Genomic DNA, 25793 nt, shown 5'->3' with positions numbered 1-25793 from the left:
AGGCTATCCCTGTCAAATCACCCATGACTTTTCACAAAATTAGAATAATCCTAAAATATATGGAACCACAAAAGACATAGAACTGACAAGCATCCTGAGGAAAAAAGAACAAAGCTGGAGGCATACCCTGGGCAAACTCCAAACAGTACTGCAGAGCTGCAGCAATCAAACCCGTGCAGCGCGGGCACAGAAAACAGACTTCAGATCAATGGAACAGGACAGAGTCCAGCAGTGAACCCAGGGTCACACCTACAGCTATGCAGGTCGCATGACACCTACAGCCGGGTAATCTCTGACAAAGGAGGTAAGAACAGACAGTCTCTTTGGCCAGTAGCACTGGAAAAGTTGGACAGCTACACGTAAACCAATGCAGTTAGAACACACCCTCATTCCATAAACAAAAATAAGCTCAGAATGTCTTAAAAACATAAACCTAAGACACGATACCATAAAACTCCTAGAAGAGAACATAAGCAGAACATTCTCTGATGTAAACTGTAGCAGTGTTTTCTTAGGTCAGTCTCCTAAGGCAATAGAAATAAAAGTAAAAATAAACAAATGGTATCTAATCAAACTTATTAGCTTTTGCACAGGAAACCACAGCTAGTTCAGTTGCTCAGTTGTGTCCAGCTGTTTGTGACCCCATGGACTGCAGCACGCCAGGTTTCCCTGCCCATCACCAACTCCCGGAGCTGGCTCAAACTCATGTTCATCGAGTCAGTGATGCCATCTAGCCATCTCATCCTCTGTCATTCCCTACCACAAACAAAACAAAAAGAAAATCTAAAGATTGGGACAAAATATTTGCAAATGATGCAGTCCACAAGGGCTTAATTTCAAAAACATATAATGAGTTCATACAACTCAATAACAACAACAATAACAACAACAAAAAATGAACAACTCAATCAAAACACACACACATCTGGCCAAGAGGTACACGAAAAGATGTTTAACAGCACTAGTTATTAGAGAAATGCAAAGCAAAACGACAGTGAAGCACCATCTCACACCGTTCAGAATGGCCATCACCAAAAGTCTACAAATAGTAAACGCTGAAGAGGATGTGAAGGGAACGTAAACTGATGGGAATGTAATCTGGCACAACCACTATGGAAAATAGTGTGGAGGTTCCTTAAGAAACTAAAAATAGTGTAACCATATGACCCAGCAATCCCTCTTCTGGGCACATATACAGAAAAGATGAGAGCTTGGATTCAAAAAGAAATGCACACACCAATATTCACAGCCACACTATTTATAATACCCAAGACGTGGATGCAACCTAAGTGTCCCTCAGCAGATGAATGGATAAAGAAGATGCTCCCAAGCTGTGGTTTTAAACCCTCTACGCACCGGAGGGACACCACACGCTCACACCCACTGATGGTGGGTGTGGGTGGCGGCGGCCCCGTGAGGGGTCTATGACTCTCCTGTGCTCCCTGCAGGTAGGCTTGCATAGATATAGCTGGAGAAATGACCTGTTCTTTCTTCTTTACTCACTGGCCACAGCATGGTGACCCCTGGATTAGAGTAAACAATCCAGGACACTCGAGACCGCCCAGAGTGAGTACCACCACAGAACACAGAAGGAAATGAAAGCTGCTCTGTGACTACAGAGCATGGAAGCCACAAGATGGAATTAGGGGCAGCTAACAAACAACTACGGCATGACAACCCCTCCCCACGCCTCCCTTCCCGCAGGAGGCCAGACAGAGAAGCAGGAATATCCATGTCCAAGTGGGAGCAAAGCTTGGGACAGAGACAATGGACAATGTCTGCGGTTGCTAGTAGCGTCCAGAAAAAAATAGGAAGTATGTATTGAATGGCAAGGAGATCAAACCAGTCAATCTTAAGGGAAATCAACCTTGAAAACTCATTGGAAGGAATGATGCTAAAGTTGAAACTCCAGTATTTCAGTCATCAGATGCAAACAGCTGACTCACTAGCAAAGTGCCTGAAGCTGGGAAAGATTCAGAGCAGAAGGAGAAAAGGGCGTCAGAGGATGAGATGGCTGGGTGGCATCACCGATGCAATGGACATGAACATGGGCAAACTTCAGGAGACGGTTAGGGACAGAGAAGCTTTATGTGCTGCAGTCCATGGGGTCGCAAAGACACGACTGGGCGACTGAACGACAACACGTAACTCAGAAAACTACCGACCAATACATCCCACCCAGAATCACCCCATGCTAATGATGCCGTTGTTGTTGTTTAGGCATGAAGTCCTGTCCGACTCTTTGTGACCCCATGAACTGTAGCCCACCAGGATCCTCTCTGTCCATGGGATTTCCCAGCCAAGAGTACTGGAGTGGGTTGCCATTTCCTTCTGCAGGGGATCTTCCCGACGCAGGGATCAAACCCGCATTGGTAGATGGATTCTTTACCACCTCAGAATCCTCAGAATCCACCTCAGATGGATTCTGAGCCACCAAGGAAGCCCCACGTCAATGCTACAGTCTGAAAACTGCAGCAAACACAGAAATACTCAGAAATAGTACTAAGCACAAGATGCAGCAATGCTGTCTTCCCTTCAGCATGAGCAAGCTGGGTCACAGAATGTAGACCAGCTGTCAGAGGTCTCACACACCAAATGAGTTCACAGGACTTTCCTGGTGGTCTGGTGGTTAAGGACCTGCCTGCCAGTGCAGGGGACACAGGCCTGATCACTGGTCCTGGAGGACCCCATATGCTGCGGGGCAACTAAGCCCGTACGCCACAGCCCCCGAGCACACACACCCGGCACCCGTGCTCCACAGCAAGAGTAGCCGCCGCAGTGAGCAGCCCGTGAGCGGCAGGGAGGGTCCAGGAAAGCCAAAAGTGAATCAGTTACAGGTAAACAACAAGCTTACTATCACCAAAGGAACCCGTGCTCCATAGCAAGAGCAGCCGCCGCAGTGAGCAGCCCTGAGCGGCAGGGAGGGCCCGGGACTGCCAAAAGTGAATCAGTTACTGGTAAACAACGAGCTCGCTATCACCAATCTGTCCAGATATTTGAGGGATGAAATGTGAGAGGTGATGAAAAAAAGAACTTGCACCTAGGGAAAGAGAATTCACAGAGCAAATGGAAAAGTGCCTTTACAAACAATTATCCTTAAAAGATAAAAGGGGAAAGCTCATCCATGAAAGAACTACTATAATGAAATAAATTTTTAAAATAAAAAATTGTTGAAATAACAAATGGTGCTGGGAAAACTGGACAGCCATATGTCAAAAATGAAATTAGATCATTCTTTAACTCCATACACAAAAATGAGCTCAAAATGAATTAAACACCTAAATGTTGGACCAGACACTTTAGAACTCAGAGGAAAACATAGGCTGAATACTCTCTGACATATATCATGGCAACATCTTTTTAAATCCACCTCCCAGAATAATGGAAATAAAAGCAAAAATAAACAAATGGGACCTGTTCAAGCTCAAAAGCTTTTACACAGCAAAGGAAACAATAAACAAAACAAAAAGACAACCTACAGATTGAGAGAAAATATTTGCAAATGATGTGACTGATAAGGGATTAGTCTCCAAAATTTACAAACAGCTTATGATGCTTCTAGCATCAAACAACCCACTCAGAAAAATGGGCAGAAGATCTGAACAGACATTTCTCTACATACAGATGGCCAACAGACACATGAAAAGATATTAAAATCAGTAGTTATTAGAGAAATGCAAATCAAAACTACAATGAAATACCACCTCACACCAGTAAGAATGGCTATCAACAAAAAATCGACAAACAACAAATGCTGGAGAGGGTGTGGAGAGAAAGGGAACCCTCCTGCCCCAGAAAAAAAGCTATGACCAACCTAGACAGCATATTAAAAAGCAGAGACATTACTTTGCCAACAAAGGTCTGTATATTCAAAGCTATGGTTTTTCCAGTAGTCAGGTATGGATGTGAGAGTTGGACCATAAAGAAGGCTGAGTGCCAAAGAATTGATGCTTTTGAACTGTGGTGCTGGAGAAGACTCTTGAGAGTCCCTTGGACTGCAAGGAGATCCAACCAGTCCATGCTAAAGGAAATCAGTCCTGAATATTCATTGGAAAGATTGATGCAGAAGCTGAAGCTCCAATCCTTTGGCCACCTCATGTGAAGCACCATCTCATTAGAAAAAAGTCTTGATGGTAGAAGAGACTGAAGGTAGGAGGAGAAGGGGAGGGGATGACAGAGGGCGAGATGGTTGGATGGCATCACCACCTCGATGGACATGAGCTTGAATTTGCTCCAGGAGGTGGAGGAGGACAGGGAAGCCTGGCGTGCTGCAGTCCATGGGGTCACAAAGAACTGGATATGACTGAGCATCCGAACAGCAGCAACAACACAGCCGCTACGGAGAACAGCATGGAGGTTCCTTAAAAACTAAAAGTAGAGCTAGGGTGACCCTGCAATCCCGCTCTTGGGCCTATGCGCAGAGAAAAACGTGGTCCGAAGCAACAGGCCCCCAGTGTTCACTGCAGCGCGGTTTACAACAGCCAAGACACGGAAACGACCTTCATGGCCACTGGCAGACGCATGGACAAAGATGATGCGGTGTGCGCGACGGGACATTAACAGCCATTAAAGAGAGAGACATGGCCATCCGCAGCGACACAGAAGCCCGCAGCGAATGTTACACCAACTGAAGTCGGTCAGACAGAGAAGGGGAAGTACCCTGTGACACCTGTTATGTGTGGCCTCTAAAAAGAACCTACTTACAGAACAGAGCGGCTCACAAACAGAAAATGAGCTCACGGTGGCCAGGGGGAAGGCTGAGAAAGGACTCTGGGAAGGCCAGGTACACACTGCGGTATTTAAAACAGATAACCGGAAAAGACCTACTGTAGAACATGGGGAACTCTGCTCAATATCATGTGCCAGGCTGGATGGAGGGGCATCTGGGGGAGAAAGAATATACACAGATGCATGGCTGAGTCCCTTCACTGCTCACCTGAGGTTACCACGACACTGTTAATTGGCTATACTCCACTGCAAAATGGGTTTTGTGCTAAAAAAATAAACAAAAATAAAGTCTAAAAAACTGTTGAAATAAAACATTGATTAGCACGGCTGAAGAGACAAACCAATATTCAAGTTTAAGAGAAATAATACGTGAACTGGAGAATCTTTGCTAGACCTACAGCACAAAAGAAAGAATCAAAATGTATAAGAAAGATGAAATAAGAAAAATATAACTAAAAGCTTCATCATCTAAACAATGTTCCATACAAAGAGAAAAGAAAGAATACAAGAAAAGAAATATCTGAAGTAAGAGGTGAGAATTCCCCAGAACTAAAATAAACATAAGCTGACAGTGCAAAAGGCCTCTCAAGTGCTAAGCAGGTTAAAGTTAAGGGAAATACACATATGCACATACATGCACACACACCCCTGTACACAGTATAGTGAAATTTCGGAGGCATTAGAGAGAAGTCACAAATACAACCAGAGGAAACAGATTATAAAACAAAGGTGCAAGAATCCACAATACCATACTTCTCAATAGCACCACTGGGTACAAGAATAATGAAGCAAGCAATACCTTAGAAGTACTTAAGGAAAATAACTCTGTATCTAGAATTCTCTATTAACCCCTTTTATCTGTCTAAGGATAGTAACTATTTTTAGAGAAAACTGGGAGACCTAAACACAGCAGCCAAAAGACATCTTTGGACATGAAAACCCTCAAGGTTTACCACTAGTAGCGATTTAAGGAAATAGCAGTTAAATATAAGTGGTAATGTCGAAAAAGGGCATTTTTACCATTTACTGTTTCCCAAGCAAGTGATAATCAAGAAAAATTTCACTTGCTAACAATCAAAGGACTTAAAGGAAAGACAACAACAACATGAGACTTGGGGAGTGGGAATCGGAGAAAAGCAAAACTATGACAAGTTTCTTAACTTTTTTGGGAAGAAAAAGATCTAGAAACTGATTTTTTTTTTCCTCTGCTTAAAAAATTATGTTAGAAGTGTGTGTTAAAATAGATAATTAGAACAAACCTATCAGAGGGAAGAAACGGTCTGGATGCAGAGACACAGGAAAGGGCCTGGGAGGGTCCCCACCGCAGTCGGAACTGCTGGAGGTCCTTCACACACTCATGCAGGTCCACACGCACCGTCCACTCGCTCGGTCCCAGCCTCAGCAGTGCCTCTCCCTGAACCTCTCCAGAAACCCTCCCCTTTCTCCATGCCCCCCACTTCGGAACCTACAGTATGATAAATACATTCCTATTAGAGCAGCAATACTATAACACTTCATTTTACAAAGCAATCTTGCTTACTAGTCCCAAGTCCCTTAAGGACTAAAGACAGCCTCCTCATTTCTATATCCTTTACCACACTGTAGTTACTCATTATGTTTGTTGAATAGATAGATACAGAGGCAACATTACACATTTAAAACAATTACAGACTAACAGAAATTGTATATGGCAAGGCCATCAACGATTAATGATGTTAAATTATTTATTGCAAGAGGGTAAATACCACATCTAACTTACTACTGCATTTCTGATAAAAGTCATCCGTCCATCTTCCTGTTAAGTTTAAAAAATCAAGGAAAGATGGGAGGGGGATGGACTAGTCAATGTGAGGGTGTCCTCCATCTCACAGGCTCTAAGTTTAGAGAATAAGAGACACCGTAACTGATTGTCCCTGAAATCATACTTCACCTGCAGAAGCTCTATGTCTTCATGGTTCTCAGAACCAGGAATATTCTCCATCAGTATGGCAGACATCACTCTCACATTCATTTTCACCATATCCAATTCACTGTGCAGTTTTCCAATCTGCAGACGGCAACACAATAACCAGTAAGTGAGATGCAGAATAACTCTGCTTCCTGCTCGCAAAGAAAACACTTCTGTAAAATCCAGTGCTTTCGAATTTATATAAATGTACATATAATTATTTCACAAGTGTATAATCTGTCACCTTCTAAAAGGTCTTGAGAGAGCTTGTACTACATTTAAAAACATGTGCTAGGAAAGTTGAAGGGGAAAAGTCAAATTAGAACCAACATGGAGAAAAAAGAAGATGACTATATCAGGAACCTGGACAAAATGGCAAATGTGAGTCTGGATTTCCTGGAAACCAATGGAGGAGGAAAAAAATGAATGTTTTATAGTCCCATGGTATTAAAGAAGGAAGAATCAATAGAGAAACTTTTTTTTTTTTCTTCCTGGATTAAATTCCAAGAGGAATTAATCACATAGACTACTATATAATACCAAATAATAATAATTTGAGGTCTTCTTTTTTAACCTTTGGCCACACTGGGGCTTTCCTGTGGCGTACGGGCCTAATTGCCCTGTGGCAGGTGTCATCTCAGCTCTCCAAGCAGGGGTGCAGCCTGCGTCCCCTGCATTGGAAGGCGGATTCTTAACCACTGGACCACCAGGAAAGTCCCTACAAAGTTCTCTTATAGCAGGACGGAAATGAGCTTCATTTAATAATTGCTTGTCTAAACCTTTGATAAAAAGATAATAGACAAAGCAGTAAATGAAATTCGATAGGCACAATTAATATCAGTAATAAGACTACCATTCACTGAGCTGTCTGAAATGGCATATGGGCAGTCTTATCAGGAGCAACAGGATCAGTTGCTTATATAAACTCCATGCACAGCCAAGCCTCCACAAAGCCACATAAGCCACTAGACAAGCACGACTGTTAAAGTTCAGGCTTTCAGAATCAGGCAGAATTCATGGGATTAATTCCATTTAGAGCTGAACCATCATACACACACACTTTAGTCCCCTTCTCTGTAAAATGAGGCTAAAAGGTACCTCCACCTTATGATAACATTGCTAAGAAAAAACAAACTGTATATAAAGTGCTTAGAACTTAGAAAAAGTCATCAGTAAATACAATCATTGCTATTGTTACCTGTTCTGGGACCAGTGTAATAGTGGAGATCTTGGGAACCACAGAAGGAAGAGCTGGTGCAGAAGGAACAGATGGTGGTGGATTCACTGCCATCTACAAAACGTGGAAATGTTATTATTGGAATTAACTTGGCCACTGCACACCCGTCTTTCCGTTCAGATGACTCACTCACCAGGGAGAGTCAGCCCTCAGGACAAAGCCTTCACAAAGGTCAGACTCTGGTGTACACATGAATGCTTTTCCTACCAAGGCAGGACTTACCAACCTACAGAAGGGAAGAGCTACTGTTTTTACATTATGGAAATTACAGGAAGCCAAGAGCTGACTTATAATCAGTCTCTCAAAGTGTTACAAGCTCAAAACCTGGAGCGTTATTTACAGACTTGAGAATGAATGCCTGTGAACCATCAAGAGACTCTTGTACGGACAGAGTATTAATAAACAAATTCATTACATGACTCCTAACAGAGACCCTTGCCGGTATAGCACAGTCTTTTCTTCTGAAACTGCCCCTACTCTGCTCCACCTAAATGATTTCTATATGGAGCCATCACATCCTGCCAAGACCTCAGTTAACTTGTGCAGAAATGGAAAACTGACCCATGTTGTTTCAGTGAGTCCTTTCTCTGCAATTGTGAGCTTTGAATCTGAAAAAGTTAAGGCTGCAACATGAAAATGTGGGAGCTGTGTTGTCTACCATTAGCGCCACCCGGGGAGCCCTGCGCAGTCAGACTGCGGTGACTTAGCAGGCACATAGGCCCGGCGTGCTGTCTACCCCATGGGGAAAACTGGTCTACAATGAGAGAATAATGGGCTGATTGTCAAAGGGGAGCAGACAAGTAATGAGGCATTTGAATCTTGGTTCTCTGTTGTTCCAAAGATGCAGCTAACACCAGCCTTCTTGTGGCCTGGTTATTCTATGAAATCACAGATTCATCTTTCGGCTTAAGCTAGGTGGAGCTAGAGTAGTTCCTTTGAATGAAAAAAGACCCAAGCCCTTCACTGTCTTTATCTGCACAGGTCAAAAAAGGGCCTCCTACCTCTTGTCTGGCTGTTTCAGTCTCTGCGTCTGATGAAGGAAACTGAACCCCTTTCTTAAGGAGGTCCAGGTACACGTCTTTCACTTCACTGACATCCACACCTCCTGGGAAACCCTGTGACCACGTCTGAATTCAAGAGACAGAAAGTTTCAGAGAGAAAGGAGCAGCAAAACAAAACACAACTCTGAAAGTTCTGACCAAAAAATCAGAGCCTGATAATTAATTATGAAGCTCACTCAGAAAGCTACTTTTGAATGTTATACACAAAGTGTACATTTTTTGCAGGTTTTTTTTGGGGGGGGGGCAGTTACTTGTTTTTGGCTGTGTCACACAGCACATGGGATCCTAACTCCCCAACCAGGGATTGAATCCACGCCCTCGGCAGTGAAGGAGCTGGAAGCACGTTATCTTAACCACTGGATCATCAGGAAAGTCCAAAATGTCCATTTTTAGAGATTAGAATAATGTAAAATATTTTTAATCATCAGACTGCCATGCCTCAATGATTTAATGAAACTCTAGAATAGATACTATTGATTGTTTCTTGGTATACTAAATCTAAAATTAATAGACTCTAAAACAGCATCAGTAGATCTTTTGCCAAATAACTCTGCAGGCAATGAGTTATTGACCCCAGAACATAGTTCCCACATCTGCAAAATAAATGTATACATCACTATCTCTTCTATCTGACATGGATAAAACAGAAACTGAGAGACAAGTATGGAAAAGACTATAAATTCTTCAGAAAAAGGCCCGTGTCCAACCCCAAGAAATTATTACATGGAAAACAGAATAATAAAAACATTCTGAGGCTCAATTCCAGGCTTATAAAGGATCACTGAACCAACTGGGAGTTAGGAAACTAACCTCTAATCTTAGACATTCACCATCCCACAAGGTATATAACAGACTTACCTTAATGAAATTCAAAATTCTATTCTGAATGTCTATCGGCAAGGTGTATCTGGGATTCAGCAGCTTAACTAGACTATCTTTAACAAATTCCTTCTTCACAATCAGAGACTGGAAACTCGGACCACAGTTCTGCATGCACATGTCAATAAGCTAAAGAGAAAAATCAAACATTTTATCTCTTTGGCAAAACCACCCCCAAAATATGAGATAAAAATTGCTAAGTAATGATTTCCACCAGCACTCTAATTAATAAACAAAATTTGGTTATCTACTAAAATATATGGCAAAATGTTCGGTTCTGGGAATGTGAGGAAATGTAAGGCATAATGTAATTGCTTAGCAGACACACAGTCTTGCTGGGGAGCCGGGACACAATTATAAGAGAAATGATAACAATGGGAGATGGTAATGTCAAGGGCCAGGGGGGAGGTGCAAACAAAGCATGTTGGCTCTAGACAAGGTGACATCTGTCCTAGTGTTTCCAGGGAAGTCCCGGTGAGTTCCTATTGCCCCAGCTTTGTTAATGATATCATCTCCTTTCAGTTCCAAAAACGTCCTTGCCTGGACGAAAACTTACATGGTTACTCCAGCTACAGACCTTTACAGGCAGATGTGACCATTTACGGCCAGGTGTTTAAGACTTTTGGGAAAAGGTGGTCCTAAGCTGGCCTTTGAAAAATGGTCAAGAAAAGGATAAATGCATATAAAGCAATAGTCTATAGACAGGTAAATCGTAAAAAAAATATATGTACAGGTTACAAAGTGTATGAGCTGTGAAAAGGAAAAGAAGTTTTCTGATTTGGAGAGGCTTCTTTATACTGGCAAACTGGAGACCCTGGAGAACTGTATGGACAGAGTCCGGAGGGGCTTCATCCAGACTGTGCAGAAAGCTGTGCGGCAATGTAAAGAATCTGGACATTATTGAGAAGGCACCAGGAAGCCACTGGAGGGTCCTTAGCTTGTCCCCATCACACCTCCATCCTGAACTTGAGAGAAGGCTGGTGCAGCACCCCACAAACGCAACTGGAGGGCAAAGACTCTGAAATGACGGGGAGATCCAGCAAGGACCCCCTGGTAGAGCCTGATGCAGACAGGCCTAAATGAGGGTGATGAGGGTCTAAGGAAGGGGAAGACGTGAGAATTATGAAGGAAGGACTTCCAACAAGCAGGTATTTGATGATAGGGAAAGGCTGAAAGTTAAATGACTGTCACTCTGCATGAGATTGATACCACTTTGGATGGAAATCTGGAACTGGATGGGATAGTGTGACTGGCCTAAGGTCAAAATGATGGGTTGAAACTTACATATTTTGAGTTTATAAGTGCTGCAGACTGAATGTCTGTGTCCTTCTCAAATTCCTATGGTGAACCTCCTAATCCCTAACATGATAGTATTTGGAGGAAATTAGGTCATGAGGCTGGAGTATTCATGAACGAGATTGTTGCTCTTCAGTTGCTCAGTCATGTCTGACTCTTTGTGACCCCATGGACTGCAGCACGCCAGGATTCCCTGTCCTTCATAATCTCCCAGAGTTTGCTCAAACTCCTGTTCATTGAGTCAGTGATGCCATCCAACCATCTCATCCTCTGCCGTCCCCTTCTCCTCCTGCCTTTCTTAGACAGGAGGGATAAGAGATCGATCTCTCCTTGGCCACATGAGGCTACGAGAAAACAGCCATCGACAAGCCAGAGGGCAGGCCCTCCTCAGACACTGGACCTGACCTTGGACTTCATAGCCTCAAGGACTGGGAGAAATAGAAAAGTCTGTTGCTTAAGCCACCCAGCTGATGGTACCTTGTTAGAGCAGCTAAGATGACTAAGACAAAAGGACAGAGACATTCAAGTGGAGACTTCTTGCTGAGAGCTGTACACGCACAAATACAGTTCAGGAGAGGCTTAAGCCCAAAGCGAGTAACTGGGGCTGCCGAGGATGAGCAGAGAGGAGGAGGCACAGTGGGATTCAACCGGGAGGCCGGAAGGGGGATCAAGAAAGGCAGTCAAAGAGCAACCAACGGAAACTGAGGCATGAAATAAACAGAACATAAGGCTCATAAAGTCAAAAGTGGGCAGGAGTTTCAGGACGATGGAGTGTCAAACAGTTAGGACTATGGAGTGAGAAAAACTCAGGTTTGTTGATTAGTGGAGTCATCAGTCATTTTGAAAAAAAAAAAAAAAAGATTTTCAATACAGCAACAAGAACAGAAGACAGGCTAAGAAAGAATGAGCTGGTACTGAAGGACTGCATGCAGAAAGCATATTTCTGAAAGTGATCTAAAAACACAATGAAATCTCTAGTGGCCGTGCTTCCACCTTCTCAGAGGTCACAAAGACCATAATGTGACCAGGATAGGTATAATCTCTGCAGAAAAGGAGTCCTGAAAATTGATTTTACACCATGCTCTGTATTCTGTCACTTTAATGGCAATACAAAAAGAAGAAGGTATGAAAGCTACAGTTTTAAGGGCATCACTGCTAAGAAAGCAACCATAAAATACAGAAGCTGAGCACACGCAGCATGTGAAACATAGGGAGAGCCTTTAACCACAGGAAAATAAAATCAGAATCCAAAACATATTAAGATGAATCTATTTTAATACAACTTGTGTAGAGAAAGACAAGTTGAATAACAAATGACTTTTTGCTTGATACACTATTATGATGAGTTTTTATCAGGTGAAACGCTGAGAGGAAAAAGTGCCTCTAGTTCAATGGGAATTTATAGAAAAACTTCACATAACCAGTTAAGCAGTCTGAGGCAAAATACTTTGCCTCCAAGTCTCATCTTCCATAATAGTAAAATAAATGCTAAATATTCCACAAACCACTTTTTATTGTTGGAGCATCAAGATTTTAGGTTAATGGGTAACCTTCCCAGGAAGTTACCTATAAAGATCAAAGAGTCAGAATGAAATGCTGAGAATGTTAACATCTGGAGATCATAAACCATGCCCTTTGTGTTTTCCCATTGGAATCTAGAGTGTCAGGAACGATTACTTCTATGCTATCACCTCTTCCTTCATGTCATGGTACCTCTCACACCGCAGCCCACTTAGCTAAGCAAGTAAACTTACAGTGGTGAATTGGAAAAATCATATACCTTGTTTCTACACATCTTGGAATTGGACTTCGGTGCAATTTATATGTGTTCATATAAGCTAGGAACATGGAGCTCCCCAGGTGGCACAGTGGTAGAGAATTTGCCTGCCAGTGCAAGAGCTGCAGCAGGCGCAAGAGATGTGGGTTCGATTCCTGAGTTGGGAAGATTCCCCTAGAGGAGGAAATGGCAACCCAGTCCAGTATTCTTGCCTGGAAAACTCCATGGAGACAGGAGCCTGGTGGGATACAGTCCAGGGGGCTGCAAAGAGCTGGACACAACTAAGCGACTGAGCACACATAACCTATGAACCAAGAAACCATAATCTGAGGTGGAGGAGAGAACCCAGGAACCCAGGAGGCAGCAACTGAGATTCTGCAGAGGATGCTGATCCAAGGCCTCAGAGCTGCCCCTCTGCACTTGTTTGAGCAAATCACTGATCCTGACCAAGCCTCAGGATCACCAACTGCAAAATGAGCCTACCTTCCTCCAGAGACCTGCTGTAAGGCTTAAGTGAAAAGTCATGTACATGGACAGCCTGACACACAGCAGGACCTTAATAAATGCTAAGTACTGTGATCGTCTGCTCACAGGCATAATTTCCCATCAAGAAAGAAAATATTGATGAGCCGAGATAAGTAGTCCTTTCAAAAAGGCTAGAAAAAAAGAGCTCCGTGGTAGTTTTATTTCTCATGGCAAATTTCTAAACTAAGCATAGTAACCCAGGCTTTGGGGTCATCCAGACCTGAAAACCACACCATGCTAAGGCCACTTTAGGGGATGAGCTTACTTTATAAGTTTCTAGAGGAATAAAGACATTTTACACTAAGTCTGAAGTCCCCATAACTCACCACCCAAGGGGTGCTTCAACTAATTAACTGATTCCCAGGAACCTATTCAACCACTTTCCTCTTCACAATAATAGTATCTTGCTGAGACTTATCATAACTGACTCATCCAAGTAAAGACTAGACTCTGGCTAAGAATTATCAGTTCAGTTCAACCTAGATGTCCATCAACAGATGAATGGATAAAGAAGCTGTGGTATATATATACAATAGAATATTACTCAACCATAAAAAGGAATGCATTTGAGTCAGCTCTAATGAGGTGGATGAACCTAGAACCTATAATACAGAGTGACGTGAGTCAGAAAGAAAAATACAGTATTCTAACACATATATATGGAATCTAGAAAAATGGCCCTGAAGAATTTATTTACAGGGCAACAATGGAGAAACAGACATAGAGAACAGACTTAAGGACATGGGGAAAGGAGAGGAAAGGGTGAGATGTATGGACAATAATATGGAAACTTACACTATCATATGTAAATAGATAGCCAATGGGAATTTGCTGTGTGGCTCAGGAAACTCAAACAGGGGCTCTGTATCCACCTAGAGGGAAGGGATGGGGAGGGAGACGGGAGGGAGGTTCAAAAGGGATGGGATATATGTAAACAAAAAAAAAGAGTTATCAGTTCAGTTCAGTCGCTCAGTTGTCTCTGACTCTCTGCGACCCCACGGACTGCAGCACGCCAGGTTTCCCTGTCCATCACCAACTCCCGGAGCTTGCTCAAACTCATATCCACCGAGTTGGTGATGCTATCCAACCTCATCCTCTGTCGTCCCCTTCTCCTCCTGCCTCCAACCTGTCCCAGCACCAGGGTCTTTTCAAATGAGTCAGTTCTTTGCATCAAGTGGCCAAAGTGTTGGAGTTTCAGCTTCAGCATCAGTCCTTTCAATGAATATTCAGAACTGATTTCCTTAGGATTGACTGGTTTGATCTCCTTGCAGTCCAAGGGACCCTCAAGAGTCATCTCCAACACCACAGTTCAAAAGCATCAATTCTTCGGCACTCAGCTTTCTTTACAGTCCAACTCTCACATCCATACATGACTACTGGAAAAACCATAGCTTTGACTAGACAGACCTTTGTCGGTAAAGTAGTATTTCTGCTTTTTTGCTGTCTAGGTTGGTCACAGCTTTTCTTTCAAGGAGCAAACATCTTTTAATTTCATGGGTGCAGTCACCATCTGCAGTGATTTTGGAGATCAAGAAAATAAAGTCTGTTTCCATTGTTTCCCCATCTATTTGTCATGAAGTGATGCCATGATCTTCATTTTTTTGAATGTGGAGTTTTAAGCCAGCTTTTTCACTCTCCCCTTTCACTTTCATCAAGAGGCTTTTTAGTTCCTCTTTGCTTTCTGCCATAAGGGTGGTGTCATCTGCATATCTGAGGTTATTGATGTTTCTCCCAGCAATCTTGATTCCAGCCTGTGCTTCATCCACCCCAGCGTTTCTCATGATGTACTCTGCATGTAAGTTAAATAAGCAGGGTGACAACATACAGCCTTGATGTACTCCTTTCCCGATTTGGAACCAGTCTGTTGTTCCATGTCCAGTTCTAACTGTTGCTTCTTGAGCTGCATACAGATTTCTCTGGAGGCAGGTAAGGTGGTCTGGTATTCCCATCTCTTGATAGGAAGAGTTATAAAGCCTGGTAACTAAATGGTTTTTAAAATAAGACAAAACAACAGGCTTCTTGACAAAACTACACCACCAACTGTTAGGAAATCAGAGTCTAGTCAGATCCCAGCAAAGACATAATCAAGGCTAACAAGTCCATGGAGAACCTAAATGACAGATAATACAAAGGACATTTATAATCGCCTTTGCCAGGCTCTCATCACTTCACCGTGATCAAGTGGAAATGTAATATATGAGGATCCATTGTTAAAGAGTTTATTGGTAAACAAATACTTACCTTTGACAGACACTGGATATTTCTTTCTGTGACTAGTTTCTCTCATAATTAAGTGTGGCTTAAGTTTATATTAAAGTCTGTTCTGAAGCATTAACACACCACTCCAGTGCAGTGAGTGAGTATGAGGTAGGGTGCCTGGGCCATTAAATAAAGAACTCAGGGAAAGCTGCATGAAGCTATCAAGAATCAAAGGCCAAGTCAAATAAGCCCAAGAAGCAGGAACTCTGCCCCTGAGGTGAGGAGCTCTTCTGGCTCCTAACCTGTGACTGTCATTCCTACTCTGGCACGGGTCTCAGACTCACTTGCTCTCACATGCTGGTATGGAAATCGGGAGGCGAGGACGAGACAGTTACCAGAGGTGGAACAGGGAATAGGCAGCGAGCTGTGAGCAAGGCCTGAGCGGTCAGATGACCTGCAGGGGAGAAAGTGTGGGGCCTCAAAGAGCGATGGGGGCACGAGACACAACACTGGGGAACAGAGTCCTGATTCGTCCCCGGAGGGAAGGAACCAGGACGGAGGAAGTGACGGACCAGGGACGAGAAGCCACCGCAGAAAGGGCGGGGAAGCTGTCTGCAACACAGAGAGACAAAGGCATCACACAGAATCCACAGCTGTCAGAAGGTGAAACGCCGCATGCTGAAATTCGGAAAGCGGCGTAAAGTCACCTTCTGCCCTTAGGTTCCTCAGTCAATTCTCCTAACCTTCAGCAGTCCTGGGATGTCCTCCATTTCAGGGCACAGCTGTATACCTTTCTACCCCAAATCACAATCATTCCCTAAGTCCTTCCTGGATGCTAGGAGAAAGGGGTGGGGGCTGAAGGACACTCAGTCAGTCAACACCTGATACCCTAGATCTTCCACCACAAAGAAGTTGAAGACAGAAATGAAACACAGTGACTGTACTTTCAAGGGGCGTGATTTGTCCAGAGAAGCAAGGTGGCGAGGGGCAAGGGCATGGGATTTAGAATCTGAAACCTGAACTGAAATCTTGCCTATGCTACTTAAAACTTAGAGGAAAAAAATAAAAAACATCGCTTAACCTCACCAAGCATCAGTTTCTTCATCTGAGAAGTGGAGTCAACAATACAACTTCTTCACAGGGTTGTTGAGAGCATCAGCCAAAGTGAAAGTGAATGTTACTCAGTCGTGTCCAACTCTTTGTGACCCAACAGACCGTAGTCTGCCAGGCTCCTCAGTCCATGGGATTCTCCAGGCCAGAATCCTGGAGGGGGCTGCCTTTCCCTTCTCCAAGGGATCTTCCCAACAACGGGACTGAACCCAGATCTCCCACATTGCAGGCAGATTCTTTACCGTCTGCGCCACCAGGGATGCCCAAGAAGACTGGAGTGGGTGGCCTACCCCTTCTCCAGCAGATGTTTCTGACCCGGAAATCAAACCGGCGTTTCCTGCATTGCAGGCAGATTCTTTACCAGCCAAGCTACCAGGGAAAGTACCAGGCAAAGGTGTATTTCCATCACCAGCCCACCATTCTCCTGTTTCCCCCGAGCGCCTTATCCTCTCTCCATTCCCTCCACTCCGTGAGCTCCCTGAGGAGGGACCATGATGAAGCAGAGGGGAGAGGTCCTAAAAGGCGGAGGATAAAATCCCTCTAAAACTGTATTCTGACCCTAACTTGTAGGGTTTCTTCAGTGACAGTATCATTAAGGCTTCATTTCTTCTCCAAGTAAGCAAGATGTGCTAAGTTCTTTTTCCCCTGAAGCTAGAAAAGGGGGGCGATGCTCAGCCCTGCTCCACAGCCCTCTAGACAGCCATGCCCAGCCTCCTAAGGGCAGTCTGATGCTGGCAGAGGAGCACCACAGCCTGGCATGGCATGGGGCCAGGATGAGGTCAGCAAAGGCACCCAGAAGACACCAGCAAGCACACAGCTCACTCTCAGGCAGCAGGCAGGGTCTGCAAACACACCAACCGAAGTGAGACCGGCCACTCCCCCGGCCACTGCAGGGGGCACACAGCCGGGGTTGGGGGGAAACGGGAACACGTCAGGTAAATGGCCACACCCACATCAAGAAACATGGTCACAGAGCTGTTTCTATCAACAAAGAACTTAACTTAAATTATATCAGGCAGCAGAACTTGGCTGGACCCTAGAGAGCTGCCAGCGCCTCAGAATTCCAGAGGTGTGCAAGCGAGGTGGGGAGCTAACAGGCGGGCGTTTTTCAAGCTTCAGTTCTCCCCACTTGTGACACATACACAGACTTCTTGATCAGCTCAGTTCCTCCAAGTTGTTCATTACCAGTTCTCATCTCCTAACCAGGAAAATAATGATTTTCCAGGAACACTCACTTTCCACCAAATTAAATGCTCCTACAATCAACAAAACTCCCATAATTCTGTAATTCTCAGTAAATGAATCATTTTAATCCATACTGTACATAACTTTTTGCTAACCTATTATCCCAGAGTATTTGTACCCTTTAGACCCAAAATTAGAATTGTGACTGTAACTTGGGCAATCTTAGTCTCCATTTAAAGTACTTACTGACAAGGTGAGTTGGATTTCTTTATGATTGTAGTTTTTGGAAATCCTTTTCTTCAAAGCTTTTACTGCATCTTTTGGCCTACGACAATAAACACAGTAAAATCATCAATGTAGGCAGTGCAGAAAGCAAGTCCGTCTCTGAAAAGCACTGAGCAGCGTGGAAAGAGGAGCGGCGGAGGAGACACCCAAGGTCTGGGCTCTGCTGCCTGACACCGGGCAGATGACTGAACTTGTTACACCCGTCCCCTCACACATCTAGGCAGACAATACCACCTACCTCCTCGTGAGAACCAAATAAAGTATTCAGATGACCATTACCTAGAAAGCACTACATGTGACAGGTACTCACACCCACAGCCCTCCCTATGTCAACGCACAGAACCACCTTACATGAAATGAATTTCCAAAAATGTGACTTAAGTTTATTATTAGTTATTTCCTAGGCACCCTATTGCTTTTGTTCCATCGCTAAGCTGTGTCCAACTCTTTACGACTCCATGAACTGTAGCCCGCCAGGCTCCTCTGTCCATGGGATTATTTAGGCAAGAATACTGGAATGGCACCCCACATGCCATCTCCTTCTCTAGGGGATCTTCCTGACTCAGGGATCAAAATCGCATCTCTTGCGTCTCCTGCATGGGCTGGCAAATTCTTTATCATTAGCACCACCTGGGAAGCGCCAAGCACCCTACAGGCAGTGGGATATAAGAGGAGGAGTTAGGATTAACTAGGACTAATTGATATGCTACAACTTCATGTTACAAAAGGAAGAACTACGTATAAGTAGACAGTCCAAATTCACTTCAAGATGACCAGTTTTAAGTAAGTAATGCGAATGTAATGTACAACATAATGACTATAGTTAATACTGCTATATGATATATTTGACAGCTATTAGGACAGTAGATCCTAAAAGTTTTCATCATGAGGGAAGACATTGTTTCTGTAATTGTATGAGGTGTAACTGTGATGCTAACTTATTGGAAATTGCTTTGTAATATATGTAAGTCATGTCATTTGCTGTACACTTTAAACTCATACAGTGTTTGCCAATTACACTTCAAAACTTAAAAAGGATACAAATCCTTTTTGCATATTACCTTCTAATTGTGTTATGTTTGCATGGGTAGAATTTCTATTATATCACAATATAATTATATAACATCATGGATACTTACATACAATTGTAACTATTATAGTAGATATATTTCTAAAAAAAATCATATATAAAATCTAAGACTAAACTCTTGGAAGAGTTTAAAAGAATAAAGATACTGTTTTAAAAGAAAAATATTGGGGGAATTCCCTGGTAGTCCAGGGGCTAAGACTGTGAGCTCCCAAAGCAGGGACCCAGGTTTGATCCCTGGTCAGGGGACTAGATCCCACATGCCACAACTAAGACCTGACATGGGTAAAGAAATAAACATAAATAAAAAAGAAAAAAATAAGTAGAACAATTTTACACTGAGGTCCCCTTTTTGCACTATCAATGAAGAAGTCAGTGTTATAACTGAAGAAAATGTTCAGAGGAACCAAATACAGTAAATAAGATTATAGAGAAACCACTATAAATACTTTAAAGCACTAGTTAGTACTTTAAGCACTTTCCATTATTAGAGTCAACAATTAAGTGTAATGCTTTCCTCATCAACATCAGTTCAGTTCAGTCAATCAGTCGTGTCCGACTCTTTGCGACCCCCCTGGAATGCAGCTCGCCAGACTTCCCCGTCCATCACCAACTCCCAGAGCTCACTCAAACTCATGTGCATCGAGTCGGTGATGCCATCCAACCATCTCATCCTCTGTCATCCCCTTCTCCTCCGGCCTTCAATCTTTCCCAGCATCAGGGAGGGTCTTTTCCAATGAGTCAGTTCCTAGCATTAGGGGGCCAAAGTATTGGAGTTTCAGCTTCAGCATCAGTCCTTCCAATGAATATTCAGGACTGATTTCCTTTAGGATGGACTGGCTGGATCTCTTTGCAGCCCAAGGGACTCTCAAGAGTTTTCCCGAACACCACAGTTCAAAAGCATCAATTCTTCAGCGCTCAGATCTCTTTATAGTCCAACTCTCACATCCATACATGACTACTGGAAAAACTATAGCTTTAACTAGACAGGCCTTTGTTGGCAAAGTAATGTCTCTGCTTTTTAATATGCTGTCGAGGTTGGTCACAGCTTTTCTTCCAAAGATCAAGCAACTTTTAATTTCATGGCTGCGATCACCATCTGTGGTGATTTTGGAGCCCAGAAAAAATAAAATCTTTCACTGTTTCCACTGTTTCTCCATCTATTTGCCATGAAGTGATGGGACAGGATGGCATGAATGTTAAGTTTTAGTTTTAGATAGAAGGTTAGTTTTCTGAATGTTGAGTTTTAAGCCAACTTTTCCACTCTCCGCTGTCACTTTCATCAAGAGGCTCTCTCTGCCTCTTCATCTTCTGCCATAAGGGTGGTGTCATCTGTGTATCTGAAGTTATTGATATTTCTCCCAGCAATCTTGATTCCAGCTTGTGCTTCATCTAGCCTGGCATTTCACATGATGTACTCTACATATAAGTTAAATAAGCATGATGACAGTATATAGCCTTGATGTACTCCTTTCCCTATCTGGAACCAGTCTGTTGTTCCATGTCCAGTTCTAACTGTTGCTTTTTGACCTGCATACAGATTTCTCAGGAGGCAGGTCAAGTGGTCTGGTATTCCCATCTCTTTCAGAATTTTCCACAGTTTATTGTGATCCACACAGTCAAAAGCTTTTGGCTTAGTCAATAAAGCAGAAGTAGATGTTTTTCTGGAACTCTCTTGCTTTTTTGATGTTGGTAATTTTATCTCTGGTTCCTCTGCCTTTCCTAAATGCAGCTTGAACATTTGGAAGTTCACCGTTCACGTATTGTTGAAGCCTGGCTTGGAGAATTTTGAGCATTACTTTGCTAGCGTATGAGATGAGTGCAATTGTGTGGTAGTTTGAACATTCTTTGACATTGCCTTGCTTTGGGATTGGAATAAAAACTGACCTTTTCCAGTCCTGTGGCCACTACTGAGTTTTCCAAATTTGCTGGCATATTGAGTGCAGCACTTTCATAGCATCATCTTTTAGGATTTGAAATAGCTCAACTGGAATGCCATCACCTCCACTAGTTTTGTTCGCAGTGATTCTTCCTAAGGCCCACTTGACTTCACATTCCAGGATATCTGGCTCTAGGTGAGTGATCACACCATTGTGATTATCTGAGTCATGAAGATTTTTTTGTATAGTTCTTCTGTATATTCTTGCCACCTCTCCTTAATATCTTCTGCTTCAGTTAGGTCCATACCATTTCTGTCCTTTATTGTGCCCATCTTTGCATGAAAAGTTCCCTTTTTATCTCTAATTCTCTTGAAGAGATCTCTAGTCTTTCCCATTCTATTGTTTTCCTCTATTTCTTTGCATTGATCACTGAGGAAGGCTTTCTTATGTCTCCTTGCTATTATTTGAAACTCTGCACTCATCAACATAAACTAAGATAATCTCTTTAGCTGTTCATGATTACTTTAAATGTACAGGAAAATCAAGAGAACCGTATCCCTTACAACAAGTTGTAATTCAGAGTAAGTCACAAAATAGCCTTAATGCATTTGTTTAAACTTCAACTGCTTAAAGTTTAAGAAGTGTAACAAAAGATATCATATTGTTTAAGAACTCAGCATAAACATGGATGAATTGGCATTCAGCAGAAAAAATTGTCTTGTGACAGGCAGAGGAAAACAACTGTTAGATTATTTCCTGGTTGATAATGACAACTGCTCAGAGAGTTCACCACCAGGAGTCCACTAGCTTCTTCACAATATTTTCCAGTTACAGTAACATAAAATATTGGCAATCACAGCAAGAAGAATTCCTAATGAAGGAAAGAATATCTCCCCTTCTCTTTAAAGAACAAGGGATTTGAGCCTCACAGAGACAAAATTTGAAATTATTAAGGAAAAGGCAAAGAGAAAAATTATAATGGATTCTCAGATATTCCACATGCTGAAAAAACCAGCTGTCCTAATATTTCAACCTGACATGTCTTCAAAAGGCAGTGGGTGCTTAAAAGGTGATGGAAACACTATTTCAACAAGAAAAACAAAGTCTGCAAGAGAAAACTTGAGTTTGCAGGAGAAAACACACTGTAGTTCTGACGCTTCTTATGAGAGACAAACACATGAACCACACTGAACTCACCCATCGTGGGTGGTGTTAATTATGTCACAGATGTGCATGAACTGGCCCCAGTCTTCCGTCTGCACTCCAGCAAACGTAGCCTTCTCTGCAAAGAAAAAGTTATGTTGAGTCTGAGCTACAACAGAATAAAACATGTCTCAAAAAAAGGTGAAAGTGTTAGTCACTCAGTCACGTCCGACTTTTTGTGACCCCCACGGACTGCAGCCCACCAGGCTCCTCTGTCCGTGCAATTCTCCAGGCAAGAATACTGGAGTGGGCCGCCATTCCTTTCTCCAAGGGATATTCCCAACCCAGGGATTGAACCTGGGTCTCCTGCATTGCAGGCAGATCCTTTACTGTCTAATGTACCAGAGAAGCCCCAAACATGTCTGGTTTTCCAGAAACCTGCCTGGGGTTTCCTAGCAAGCACCATTAAGTTTATATCACCAAAAGGGGGAGAGTTTTTTTTTTGAGCAATTCCCAGTAATTCAAGAATCAGTCAAGATCCAGGTTCAGAGTGCTGCTGTTGCCACAGTAATAAATGACCTATTAATAAAAGCTGCAGGGCCAGACCAGCCCACCTAAATCTCCATCTGCCTGCCTGTCTTTCAGAGAAGGACAGACACCCACAAGGTGAAGTGCATACTGCCAAGTATTTTATCTTACGCAACTTCATTTAACCCACTGTCAGAGATGATGACATAGAAGTTCAAGAAGGTTAAGGAAACTACCCAAGGCCACAAGTCAATACAAGGTAGAACTAGCATCAAATCTAGGTTGTTTTTGTTGGCTTTTTTAAAAGTCATTTATTCTCCATGGCCGAGTGGTGTTGAGAAAAAGAGAGATCTACTGAAACTGTGTACTTGTCAGCACCTGTATTAACCAGTGCTGCACCAGACATACTTGAAGGTTCCTGTACCTGGAACCCCATCATTAAACAATCAAATAGTTTTTCCCTGTCCAGACAGCCTCCTTAAGAATACAGAATACCACCTGCAAATGGGATCATAGAACACTCAACCTGAGTGATCTTAACATCTTTCCTACAAGGAAAGGAGAATATTCCTGAGCATGAAAACATGAGGACCAACAGGGAAAGGAGCAAAAATTAATTAAAAGGATTAAGAAGAGGATAAAGGTTTGGCTGGTGGAACTCCAAAGCCAAGCCTGCTCCCCATCCAAGAGAAGCACTATCTGCATTTGGCATTCAAGATGGACAAAGCTTACCAACCTAGTGTTTACTCACAACGGTCTTTCAGCCAGTTTCTTTGCTCCCCATCCCAGGCTCCTTCCTCCCACCTTCCCATCTTCTAGAAATCTCCTACTAACCCTTCAAAAGCCATGGCAGAGTTAAGTTCTCCCTTTTCATAAGTTTTGGGTGTTTTACATTTCTCTTCTATCGCAAAGGTACTGTACTAGAATCACTTCCCCATATATGTATGCATCTTCCCCAAACCTTGATGGCTGAGACCAGGTCATGCCTGTGCCTGCTTCAGGCCCAGGCATACAGTTGGTGGTCAGTAAACGTGCATACCACCAAAGAATAAATCAAACTATGAAGATGCATTCCGACTCCATTTCTGGTCAGGGTTTATCTTAACACCCGACAGAGAAAAAGCCAGCAACAGTTTGGAAAGCCTTTCCTCCTCAATGGAAGTTACACTCACTATCTCATAAAGTTGTGGGAACCAAGCTTCAGGTTGGGTGGCGTGTTCTTTTTAAAGAGCAGTTAACTAAACTGCAGGCTAAACTGCCCATATCTGAGCTTCCTTGTTATAACTACCAGGCTCTCCTGATTTCCTCGTCCCACTAAGTTCGCCGACATGATCACGCTCTGATTGGCACCTGCGGGCACGGGTGCCACACTCTATTCCCGAGGGAGGCACGGAGCCAAGCGGACAGGGAGCGGCGTCGGCGAGCAGCCCCGGGCCGGGCTCCGGCTTCCGCGTACGTCGCCGGGGGCGCGCCCACGGGAGAGCCAAAGGAGTCGGGGAGACACCTGCGTGGCCCTCGGTGGCCCGCAGAGGCCTCTGCTGTCCCCAGGAGAGAGCCTGGCCTCCCCTTCCTTCGCTCCTGTGCTCAGCATGTCCCTCCTCTTTGTTCCTCCCGAAAAAGGAGCTCGGGCTGTAACGGCCTGGAAACCGCGAGCACGCGTCTGGACACCTGCCTGTGCCGGCGAGGTCACTGCACTCACCCTCCTGGAACCTTCCCCTCGCAGAGCGGGCACAACCCTTGGCTCGCTCCCGTAGAGGTTCGCCCTGCCCCAGAGGGTGGCACCCCCGCGGAGGGCCAGGCCCGCCGCCCCCGCCCCCCGGGCCACCTGTCCGCTCCCACGCCCACCCGCCCTGGAAGGCGCTGGGGAGCAGAGGGAGCCGGGCTTCGAGACAGACGGGCCGGGACAGGGGTGTCGCCGCACCGGCCGGCGCGGGCCCGAGAAAGTTGCGGGGAGGCGGGGACCTCCTCGAGCCGGGACCCACGCGGTCCCGTGCGGCGGGGAACGGAGTCGGGGCGCGGGGCCCCCCTTACCTATTAGCTGGCCCAGGGAGCTCGCGTACGGGTCCCGGTGACTCCTGCCGAACGCCATGGCTGTGCCGCGAGCCCGCCCGGCCTCAGCAGCTCGCGACTCCTCCCGCACAGCCCCGGCTCCTCCCCCGGCCGCTGCGGGGCGCCGGGCGGGGCGGGCCGGGGCGGGGTCCCAAGGGGGCGGGGGTCCCAGGAGGGGGCGGGGCGGGGCGGGGCGGAGTCTAGGGAGGGGAGGGGCGGGGCGCGGAGGGAGGGGCGGGGCGTGAGGCGAGGGCGCAGAGGGGGCGGGGCCCTGAGGGGCGGGGCCGGGGTCCTGAGGGGGCGGGGCGGGGTCCCCCACGGGTCAGCCGCGCGCCCACCTGCCGCGCCCCGGGAACAGGCCTCAAGGCCCCGGGGGCGGCCGCTGGGGTCGAGGGCCCGAGCGCGGATCCTGCTGCTCTCGGGGCTGGGCGCTGCCGTTCTCGACGCCTCCTGCGCCCCCTTGTAGAGAAGAAAACAATGAGTTAACACAGACTTCAGGTCACGGTGAACATTAGCCACGTAACCCGCCCAGGTCAGCGTCTGGCACCCACAGAACAAATGTTTAGCCACTGAGGGAATCGAGCGCCTGGAAATATTTTACCCCGCCCTGCTTATTGACCTGGCCCCGAGATCCGGGAGCGAAGGCGTGTCCGTCGCCCTTAGGCTGCAGGTGAGGGTCAGGAGGGCGGACTGGCTTCAAACGAGGCGCTGGCCGTCGTCTCGACCCCGTTTCCTGAGGGACCGCGTGGCGCCGCCAAGCGAGCTCCGGGCTCCTCCTGGGAACTCTCCTCAGGCGAAGCTGTGGAAAGGAAAGGGCTTTCCTTCTGCCCCGGCAGACTCTTCAGCCCTAGAACTGCTTTGTAATGTAAATCCGAG

At 44.8% G+C, this 25793-nt stretch overlaps 1 protein-coding gene across 1 annotated transcript in view; it reads right to left on the bottom strand.

Moving 5' to 3' along the window:
• TOM1L1 (target of myb1 like 1 membrane trafficking protein) overlaps window positions 1-25057 on the bottom strand; it is a 61427-nt gene extending 36370 nt beyond the window's left edge. The window contains 7 exon segments of the mRNA XM_043902716.1: window positions 6659-6775; window positions 7875-7967; window positions 8915-9040; window positions 9833-9982; window positions 18192-18270; window positions 22395-22479; window positions 24900-25057. Of these exon segments, the coding sequence (XP_043758651.1) occupies window positions 6659-6775; window positions 7875-7967; window positions 8915-9040; window positions 9833-9982; window positions 18192-18270; window positions 22395-22479; window positions 24900-24957 (708 nt within the window). The 5' untranslated portion in view covers window positions 24958-25057.
• Between the last annotated feature and the right edge of the window lie 736 nt (window positions 25058-25793).

This window comes from Cervus elaphus, chromosome 5 (assembly GCF_910594005.1).
Source record: "Cervus elaphus chromosome 5, mCerEla1.1, whole genome shotgun sequence".
Classification (NCBI taxonomy): Eukaryota; Metazoa; Chordata; class Mammalia; order Artiodactyla; family Cervidae; genus Cervus; species Cervus elaphus.
The sequence above is the reverse complement of the archived record's forward strand: the minus strand, read 5'-3'. Positions and strand labels throughout refer to the sequence as shown.